The following is an 11,492-nucleotide window of genomic DNA, read 5'->3' as shown; positions in this document are numbered from 1 at the left end:
TGAAGTGGCCCTGAAATTGCAAGTCTTTCATGAAGCACTACGTAAACATCTAAGGAATATGGAAAAACTCCATAAAGAAGATGCTTGACTGCCTCACGAACTCTCCGATGAGCATCGTTTCCAACGTGTGAACGTTGATTCGTCTCTTCTGGTGCGTAATGTGCGTGAACCATTTTTGGACAGAATTGTCACCGGTGATGAAAAATGGATTCTCTATGCGAATATTAAACGCCAAAAACAATGGCTCAGTCCTAGATAAAAACCACTTCCGGCCCCATAACCTGGACTCCATCCGCAGAAAGTGATGCTTTGCATTTGATGGGACATCAAAGGAGTAATTCATTTCAAACTCCTCAATCCACAGCGAACTGTCAATGCAGAGATCTATAGTCAGCAACTGGAACGTTTAAATCAAGCCCTTTATCAGAAACGCCCTTCATTCATCAATCGGAATGGTGTTCTTCTTCTCCACGACAATGCACGTCCACATGTGACACGTTTGACGCAACACAAGATTATGGATTTGGGTTGGGTAGTTCTCCCCCACCCACCATATTCTTCATCAGATTACCATCTTTTTCGTTTGCTGCAACACCATCTTAATGGAAAAACGTATGCAAATGTGGAAGGTGTTAAAGAGGACATCTACATGTTTTTTGCTTCAAAACCAAGTGATTTCTTTAATCAGGGCGATAACAACCTGATTGTAAGATAGAAAAGCATCATCAATAAATTGGAGACTATTTCATTTAATAAATGTTTTGTTTTGATATATAAGTTGTTCGTTTTTTTTTCATCTAAAAACGCGACATTAATTTCTTGACGACTGGAGCTTTGGCTTAACAGTTACACTCACTTTTGAGGGAGATTTCTGATTTGTGATTATTCGTGTTAAAATAAGCTAACAACAAAAACATAAAAATTATTTCGAAACGAACTTATAAAATGTGATTAAATGTTTCAACACTCGGAATAATGTGACTGAGTATCCAAGTTGGTTAACTTAAAAACATCTTCTATCAAGCCCCCCAGTGGCATAGCGGGATGTCTGCGGACTAACAACGCTAGAAACCGGGTTTCGATACCCGTGGTGGGCAGAGCACAGATAGCCGATTGTGTAGCTTTGCGCATTACAATAAACAAACAAATCTTCTCGCAATATGTCTACATTCTTAAGATAACTTTTACATCTTCTAAATTATATTTACTTATATTTGAACTATTTAAGTTTGAAAATTATCTTTATCTTTTTTATAAGAAACTCATTTGCCTTAATTAAAGACACACTTTTAGCCTCCAGTTTAAACTCTAAAACGTCACTGATGTGATTCTGTTGTGATACACCATTTAAGATATTCATTAGTTTTATTCTTGAACTTAAGTCATTTATAGTAATTATTTCTTCATTCTATTTGCTATATAACGTAACACGCATGATAGCTATATATTTAGCAGTGCTATATTCCAATAAAGATATTTGTATAGAATTTATAAGCAGCTGTAATTAATTTATTCGTTGTTAATATTTATTTGTTTTTTTCGGTAACCTTTGCATTGCATATTTTATATATGTTCAATTGAATACTAGCTGTTATAATTAGTTCGTTATGATAATAAATTGAAACCTTAGTTTTTATTTATCTTTGTGTCTGCAAGATAATATAATTTTATCAGAATATTCACTCTCCATCAGAAAACGTGAGGTTGTCCAGCTTCCCAGTTATATCTCACAATCACATTTATTACACCATCAGTTATAGAAACCATATTAGTTGTCATTAGAAATAAAACCCATACCATGAACAGCTGAGAATTGCAATTTCAAGTAACTTAACTTTCGTCATCTCAGCTACGTCGGCGCTGAGGAATGTCACCCGATATGTGACTGTAGATGACAAACTAAATCCGGTGTAGAGTTTGCTTATATTCTCATATTCTCTTCCCGAACAGAGAAAATGTTTGAGCGAGTCGTGTGGGTTGAGCAATGCTATGTTGCTTAATTAATAAGTATTATATTGCGATTTAATTATGCTTCATTGTTTTTAAACAATTTATAATTAGAAAAAATCATTACATTGATTGATCCTTTAATCTTTTTATTTCATTATTTGTTATATAATTGATGTTGAAGGAAAGACATTGTTCTTTAATTTCGAAGGAGAATTATCATCATTTTGTTATATTCATATCTTTTCAGTAAAAGGATCAAAATTAATTTTTCAGTCTGTGTTTGTTATAATTTTAATTTTGTGCATAATGTTGAAGTGATTTTTAGATCGTTAAATTGCTAACGTTTTACTCATCAAGTCTTTTCTACTTAGCGTCCTCTTATGGGTTAAAGCTGGTTCAAGGAAACGTTCTTAGAACTTATTTTCTAGTAACTTGGATTTTCATGTTATTGAGTATTCTTGATAACAAGTAATAGCAAACAAGTGTAATAAGATCCGAAAAACATCAACAAATGATTAAGATTTGAGATTCGTTAGAATGAAACGTCGGCTATCAGGAATTACGTAAAGTTTAATTCTTCCCCTTCTGTTCTGTACATACAATACCTTCATCTTCTCCTGTCTCACGTACATCCTGATTTCCTATTCTTTCAACTTACTATCCTCCAGGTACTGGAAGGTCATCCTCTTCGTCCCGCTTTTCCTGTCAAACTACTTAGTCCTTCACTGGAGCTCTATAATTGCATACTATATCATCTCCGCGACCTTCCAGCCCATACTCATCCTTTTGATATTTTTCATATCCACATAACCATCGCTTATAACTTTATACTTTCGTTCCTCTTTTGGCCGAAGAGAGGGTGTAACCCTATGATGACCCGCAAGCCCCTTCCCTGAACTGGAATGAAATGACAATAAAAAAGATTGTCTGTTGGTTGAAGAGAAGGCGCAACTCTCTGATAGCCCACCAGTCCTTGGGCTGGATGAAACAAAAACACAAAATTGGCTAATAAATATGTGCTATTCATTTGTAAAATTAATGGGATGAAGAAAACCTGGTCAGTTTGTACTTTAATTTTGATATCTATGTAATGTTCACCCGTGAAGAAAATCTGGTTAATTTGTACGTGAATTCTGAGATCTATGTAATGTTCAGTAAGTTTTATTGTTTGTTTGTGCACAACTACTCGAGGACTATCTGCGCTAGCCATTCCTATTTTAAAAGTAATAACCTAGAAGTAAGGCAACTAGTCAACATCACCCACTGCTAACTCTAGGGATACCTTTGCCAATGAAAAGTGGGATTGACCTTCAAAATATAACGTCCTACACGGCTGAAAGGGCGAGCATGCTTGATAAGGGGATTCGAACCCGTGAACCGTAGTTTGGGAGTCGAGTGTCTTTTTTGGGAGAGGGGAGTCATGTTTAGTCAGTTAGATGAGTCAACCAATCAGATATAAACACACTTTCATTTCCTTTCTGCTTTTAACCTCTATTATCGTTTTTCTCACAAGAAACTGTTGTTGTCTGTCTCTTTTTTCTGCTTTTATCTTCCAGTATTCAGCACCAAGAAAGACGGTATTTTCCATCAAACTAACCACGTTTTTTCTTAAACTCTTCGTTTATCCACTGTCTGTCTCTTTGTTTGAAGTTAAGCACAAAGCTGCACAATGTGCCATCTGTGCTCTGCCCACCCGGTTTCTAGCGTTATAAGCCCGCAGACACATCGCTGTGCCACTGGGGGTCTAACACTGTCTTCTTTGTTATTTTATAACTATCTTGCACCTTTATTACGAACTCAAAAATAATTTTATATGAATATTTTTATTCTACACTTTTCCTGAAATAAAAACCAAAACAAACTATAAATGTCCATTTCATTAGGAGGAAAACTGAGCGCTTCAACCCTGCTCTCCCATTAGGTATCTGCAGCACACGTGCTCGGGTGACACTATAAACGTACATTATCCTGGGAAAACAAATGCACCCCTAAAAGTATTTTAATTTTGCAGTCCCACTATTTTGTTGTCGTTCCCCAGTTGGCCAGCGGTAAATTTATGGACTTATAACTCTAAAGTCTGGGGGTTCGACAGAGCATAAATAGCCTATTGTGTAGCTTTGCGATAAGAGAAGTAAACAATTTTCCGCCCTGTGGTTATGTACTCTGCGTATGGATAACGCCCCCTGATATTTCATACAGGAAATTTCACGCTTGAAATAGGAAAAGGGAATATAAAGTAAAAAATATGCTCTTGCAAGGATTCTGAAGTAACTGATTAATTTACTTCAGCTTTTCTTTTATTGACAATTTTTGGAATTAATTTTTGAGAAAATCGCTATAATTTCTATAATAACATTTTATGATGAGTAGGCAGGCCTGACATTATTGATTAATTTTTTATGTTGACAGCCAATGCTTACACAGTGTTGACAACACTCAGTCGACTACCATCTGTGGCCTTCATTTCGTCTAAAGTAAACTGGTGTATACTCACCTGAAGTTGTTTATTTGTTAATTTTTTTAACCCGGATCTTGAAATTGTTTACCAGTTATTTGTTACTTTTTTTATTCGATGGTATTTTCAAATGTTACTAATGGTAATTCAGAAATTTCTGGACTATGAGAGGTAGAAGTTTATCTGGAACACTATTTATACATGCAGTAAGATAATAAGTTACGTCATAAGCGTTTAAACCAGCCCAACTGACGAGTTCCGGTATTGAGGGAAAGGCTTTCTTGGCAGTAATTTAATGGAGACGAATAGATTTTTAGACGAAATTCTAATCTTGCACATTTCTAGTTTGAATTTAAGAAGAACGTCAATAATAAAAATAATCTTTAGTCAAAGTGTTTTATCACATATATATTAAGCCTAATATGGAATGTAGATTGTTTGAATATCTTTTTTTCAGATATACTACAGAAATATAGATTTTATTCGTAACTTCAATTTAGTACGATTTTTGTTATCTAGTATACTGTAGGTGTTCTGATATTCTTTATTCAATTGTCATATTATTTCTTGTCCAAAACACAAGAAAAATAATAAATATATTTTATTGATTTGAAGACAACTTTAAACCACCTTTTACTTCGTGATTTTGCTGTCTACGTAATAAGATTTTAACGGTAAACAATCGAAAACAACAACAACATAATCTTTCGGGCTTTGTTTTGCCCTACAAAAAGAAAAAAAAAATCAGCATTTATTTTTGAACTCATTAGTCATCGTTTTTTTTTTAAACTTTAAGCTTACAAACTTAATGACAGTTTTACCAATTGTTGAGAAATCGTTAAACTAATGTCATTTTTTTCACTTTAAATATCTATGGCGAGATTGATTTTTCTGCACACTAATTATTCACAACCACTTATTAACAGTCAAAAATAAATAGTTAAACGCATTTGACCCGAGACTTATAAGTCTGAAATATCTTTTTCCGGCATATTCGATGGCTTCTTAGTTAAAGAACACAGTGATAGCAAAAAAATTAAAGAAAATTTGAGCTGGTTGAAAACGTAAGTGTAAGTAAAATGAATATATTATTAGATAATAAATTTTGATTGTTAGAAAGAATACCTGTTAATGATATAAGGATCTGTATTCATGACAAAGCTACTAAAGTTATCTGCCACCGTTACTAATTTTGAATTATTGATCTGAGGGTTGACAAGGGAGTTACTGTCACTCTTATAACACACATTCAGCTTAAAGTCCGGGGAATATTTTGTGGTATCGCAGGGATTGAAAATTGGATCGCCAGATCCGAAATCCAGAGCTTTACAACATGGCCAATCTGCGCCCCTAAGGATACAAAATATATAGAATTATGAAGAGAAATTCCGGCATACAAACTATTTAGTAAGTAAATACAACAACAAAGTAGTTGAAATATTAGTTTTCTGATAAAATGATAAAAACTACTAAAAGATGCCGTATTATAAGTATTTATCACCCGTACTTCGATTGACACAGTACTTTGTGGAGTTACAAAAAGACGTATCTCTTATGTTAAAATATATTATGTGAAAAATTAAAATAGTTCGTGAATTTCAGTGTTGCGTTTTCATTTTTAAGAAAACTTTCTCTTGGTTAGAAAACACAAAAAAACATTTTAATAGGTATTTTTTTTATAGTAAGCATGGTTGTGAATATTTTGAATAAGTGGATTTGGATTAGAAATGCTCCAAGAAATGACGGGATCTGCCTATTTCTATTATTAGTAACTTTAGGTTCTTGATGTTGATACTTTTTCTTTCAGAGGATGTTTACACCCACGAAACTGCAGTGAACAAGAATGAGTCGGTTATCTTCCACATTCTGGATAGTGCGGGCCACAGCCACGTGAGTTTAATTATAAGTCTCTATAAGAGTCTCGTGGACGCTAAGAATGGTCATTAATAAACGATGTACTAGTAAGAGTTCTCCGTTAAATATCATGTTATAAGAAGCACTTGTTTCTTTTCTAGAATCAACGGAATCGAGTTCTTTGTACGTAATTTACCATCAGAGATATATTAGAAAGTAACTATAAAAGCAAGGAGGTTATCCAATATCAGTATGAAAAAATGAAGTCTCACTATTGTAGCTGTTTAGTGAGGATGTGCGGAAATTTATAGAAGAACAAAATAAATGCCTTAAGAGGTGAACGAGGTCAAAAGTGAAAGACAGTCTGTTTTTCCTAAAGCGCTTGAATCATTGTATAATTTAGTTGTGATTTATATGCTTTTATGTTATACCTACTTTTCAAACATCAATTGTAAACAATTCTTATATTGCATTCAGAAATATGTTTGGAAATGTTTAATTTGTTTGTAATTAAGCACAAAGCTACACAATGGGCTATTTGTGCTCTGCCCACTACGGGTATCGAAGGTTGGTTTCTAGCGTTGTAAATCCGCAGACGTGCCTCTGTGCCACTGGAGAGCCTTTGGAAAGGTTGCTACAGTAAATATATATATTTAAGCTACAAAGAACTTATTCTAGAGATAAATAGCTTTGTGTGACAGTTAATTTAAATGATTTATAAACTTATATGTATAATATGTAAACAGAAAGAAAATAAGATCATCTTAAGAAAAGATTGTTTTATCTTGATCTCCGGCCACACTAGTGTCTTACGGGTCGAAGTTCAAAGGTCACTGGTCAAAGTAACAAGTTGGTATAACTCAAAAAACGGCTCTTCATATCAGCCTTATGGTGGCCGATGGAGTAGAAACTTCATCTGAGTTTATGTATTATTGCAATAGTGGCGGTCATTTTTTTATTGCATTCCTTCATAGAGAGTTCTAGCGCTCTTTCTGAGATATATATATATAAGATCTTTGTGTGCCCCCCCCCACAATGTGTGTATGTTGTGTTATAGAAAATTTAATAATGTAATGACGTAGCGCCATTTATGAATGTAGTTAACTTATATCAAAGATAATAAATGCTATAACAGCAATGATAGTGGTTAGAGGGAGTTGTGGTCCCCCATACATGCCCCTGGTTCTGAACTATCGTCCCAAACGATAAAATATTGCACTTATGCATTATTATTCATACAAAACATTCAGTAACACTCTCACTTTAACCGAAAGGAATTATTATCAACGTTTTGAGAGACATTTGATTTACATATTTTGAAAGAACTAATTAACAGATGACGAATATACATTTCTACCGTTTTAATATTCAACAGTTTTGTGGAATTTGAAAAGTGCAATCCGTAACTGGCATGCTCTTTTCTGCGTGTACATAAGAGTGTACTTCAGATATGTTATATGATTTAGTATGCATATTTATGTATACATTTATAATTATTTTAATATAACACATAACCCTTTGTACAATTACTGATTTTCACACGTGTCACTTTGATCTTTAAATAGTACACAATAGTTTTCCGATGGAATGCTATGATAACTTTGCTTTCTTGCTCAGAATTTTCAAGAGCAATGCATTGAGGCTGTTGAAATGTAATACGCCTTAATAATAATATAAACAAACGAGGCAGTTTAATTTTGTCATTGAAATTGTTACATATTAATATCATTTTTACTGCTTCTTTACCTCGTAAGTGTCTGCGGACTTACAACGCTAGAATTCGGGTTTCGAGACCCGTGGTGGGCAGAGCACAGATAGCCCATTGTGTAGCTTTGTGCTTAATTACAAACAAACAAATACCTCGTAAGTAGTTGTGTATAATTTTTTTTCCCTAGAATATGGAATTAAATCAGTTGCGACTTGAGTAAAATGGAGTTATTTTCACAACTGGTACATTTAATGAAGTGAGGGAAATAATCTGGCGATTTACAATGCAGCTTTATATAATTTGGCCTATATATAAAGCTTAAGATATTGTACTATGTAGCTCTTACGTTTTCTCTTACTTGTCCATCTTCTGTGTATTTTACTTATTATAGTTCTATGCTTCGGAAATGTGTGACACTTATAATAAGTAAGTCATGAAAAATCTCAAAGATTTTTTGTTAATGTATTATTTTACTAGAAAAATATTTCTTCATTTCTTAGGATACAGAACCGGTTTTTCTGGAGGCCAATATTCGTTGGGCTGACACATTCATTTTAATGTATTCCGTAACTGATAAATGTAGCTTTGATGAATGTAACCGTTTAAAATTTCTCATTAAACTTTATAACAAACGATGTCGGATTCTGGGAGGTCCGTTATTTCCGAGTCATTTGACAGAGGTTCCTGTTTTGTTGGTTGGGAACAAAGCCGATCAATATGGAGACAGAATGATTTCAAGAGAGGATGGAGAACGAAGAAGTCACGAGATAGACTGTGCAGGATTTCACGAGATTTCAGTACGAGAATCGATAGACGAGGTTGAGAACGTATTTAGGCATCTGTATCAGATCTGGAAAACATGGAATAAGAAAAGTAAAATAAGGCGCTGTTCTAGTGATGTTGGTACAGGACCATTTTTTAAAAGGCTCCCGATCGTCAGCAGAATCCCTCTGATGAGTTTTCAGGAAGAAACGTCGCCAGTAAAACCAGCAAAAAATCTTCATGAACAAACTATTCGACCACTTAACGATTTATTTCCGACCAAATTTCGAGAACGAGCTTGTACCGATGGAACATTACACACATCCACGAGGTGGCGCTTCAGGACTGCTAGATTTCATAGTGCAGTCAGTTCGCCACTCCAGACTCGAAGGATGAGCATCAGCATGCGCGGAAGTGAATCAAATTAACTCTGAATCAAATCCTATATTAAACTATCCTGAAGGTTAGATTTAATTACGTTATGTCATGGAACTGAGATTCATGAGTAGTGAGAAGACATGCAGATTTGAAGAAATAACGTGTTGATGTTACCTAGATGTAAAAATATGTTTATTTTTATGTGCATGAATAGACATCTACAACACATGTTAGTTTTTATTTCATTGAAATATAGTTAATGTTTTCTGAGCAGACATGTTACAGTCAAGTTAACACTGGGTCTTGTAATGTAATATTATTTTTAAATGCCTTTTGTTAGGTCACATAAATTTTTATGGCTTATTCTTGGGTAAAGCATCTCTTGATTTCCTTTTTATTCTAAACAAGAAGCTTATGTAAACGTAAGCAATAATAAAGAATATTAACATTAGAAAACTCTGAGATTCTGTCAAACAAGACAAACATGAACGTAAACAACAGCTAATAATTTCTGATAAAAATGTATCATAATCATAATATTATTATTCCTCAAAGGTGACGTAAAGAGTTCTTTGGAGAAACTTCACTGTTTATTTGTTTATAAATAATGACACTCAGAAGTGGAGTGCTTTGACACTGTAAATAAAAAAAATATGTAAATAATTCGTAGACAATGGCCTTAAATGCAGACATATGATAAAACTACTTAAGTGTCTAAGCTATAAATTTGAAATATAGTATTGAAGCCTTCAATGAAAACAACCTTTAGGTTCACATATTTTGGCAAATGAATGGAGGTGGAGAGATGAATGTTACCATGATCCTACAGATGAACTTAAACGGCTATATCTACTGCACTGTTGATGTTTCAGAAGATGAAGTGGTACTGGGGCAGACTGCTAAAATGTGCAGACAACTGATATTATCAAGCACACTTGCTAGAGAGGTATCCTTTGGATGAAAAGTCAATCGTCAGGCTGATCTATATAGTTAGTTGTTCTTTCAGAAAGAGTAGCAACTTTCTGCTCTTACTTAATAGTTTTAATTAACACCATACACGAAGAAGATCAATGTAGCTGGTAGTTACTGACTCAGTTGGGGTATCAGAAATTACCTACAAACAAGTCTCTACTGATGATAAATGGTAGAAATAACCACATGGTTTAGGATGTATCGATTTCTTGGGTGATCATATGATAGATAGGATTACCCTGGTCCAGAATCCTTCCGAGTGACGTGCTGCTCAGTTTGGTTCACCCATCTAGCTTACAACAACAGCCTTTACTCTCACTGACTTAGTAGGAAGAATGATTCATCGATTGAATGAAATGACATAATAAAAAGAAAAAACATTAGGTGCTAAATGAAGTATTGTGCCATTATGAGAGCACGAAGCATATTTATTTACTGTCGGTTGAAATGCCAAAAAAGAAGAAGATAATTTAAAAGCAATATAAAATAAAAAATAATATTTGTAATGCATTGGTTAAGTACTCAAATGTTTTAACTCAATCATTTTTCACTACGAAAATATTATGGTCTGGAGACAGAGACTGCAGCAAAGGTCAGTAAGCTGGAAGACAAGACAGTAATTTAAATTGAGAGCCAATGCCACCCTTAAAGTTACAGACAGGTACTCAGCAAGATTGAGCTAAAAAATTTAAAAACGAGATTCTGACAAGATTTATTTATTTGTTTATTGTTAAACACAAAGCTACTCAATAAACTATCTGTGTTATGCCCACCACGATTATCGAAACCCTGGTTTTTTAGAATTATAAGCCTTCAGACTTACCGTTGATAAGCAAAGTAGAGGCATGCCGAAGGTGGAAAAATAGAAGGCAGCAAAACAAAAATAATTTTAGTAATGAATTCATTTGACAAGGTTTCGATATGATTACAATGTCGTCTCTTTCCTCAATTTTTTCTTAATCAAACAATTTGCTGCGGGTGGCCAATGCCAGATCAGGGGCAGAGTATTCACTTTCCCTCCCTATAGAATAGAATTTTTTGTTTTTTATGAACCATTCAAAATAGAAATATTATATAAACATGTATGCAGAAATTTCTAAAATACTTTGAAAACTAAGCCACTGTGTTATGTAATCAGACGCAGGAGGTGTGTAGGCTACGAATATTTTGTTTGTTTTTCAGGAAGAACGCAGAATATCATTATTTATATTGAATTATTTGTAAATTTGTGGAAGTTCAATACAGCTAAAAACAACAAATAAAACAGTGGTAGCTCAAAAGTGGTTAACAGTAAACTTGCTGATGGAAGGCACCATGTTTCTGGTGCTTTATATTGGAAAAGAAAAGGAATAAGGGGTAGTAATGGCTGGAGACGGCTTGAATGGGTAATGAAGAAAAACTTTAATATAAGTT

At 34.0% G+C, this 11,492-nt stretch overlaps 1 protein-coding gene across 3 annotated transcripts in view; it reads left to right on the top strand.

Annotated features, from left to right (window-relative positions):
* Nucleotides 1-9,555, top strand: part of LOC106457398 (ras-related and estrogen-regulated growth inhibitor-like) — a 23,808-nt gene extending 14,253 nt beyond the window's left edge. For 2 of the 3 annotated variants that reach the window (XM_022383298.1, XM_022383299.1), the window contains exons 4-5: nt 6,213-6,295; nt 8,468-9,555. In XM_022383298.1, the coding sequence (XP_022239006.1) occupies nt 6,213-6,295; nt 8,468-9,157 (773 nt within the window). In that variant the 3' untranslated portion in view covers nt 9,158-9,555. The remainder of the gene's footprint in view (nt 1-6,212; nt 6,296-8,467) is intronic. The other variant, XM_013916809.2, reaches the window with a different exon arrangement.
* Nucleotides 9,556-11,492: the final 1,937 nt, after the last annotated feature.

This window comes from Limulus polyphemus, unplaced genomic scaffold, assembly GCF_000517525.1.
Source record: "Limulus polyphemus unplaced genomic scaffold, Limulus_polyphemus-2.1.2 Scaffold325, whole genome shotgun sequence".
Classification (NCBI taxonomy): Eukaryota; Metazoa; Arthropoda; class Merostomata; order Xiphosura; family Limulidae; genus Limulus; species Limulus polyphemus.
This window is presented reverse-complemented; position numbering and strand designations above follow the sequence as displayed.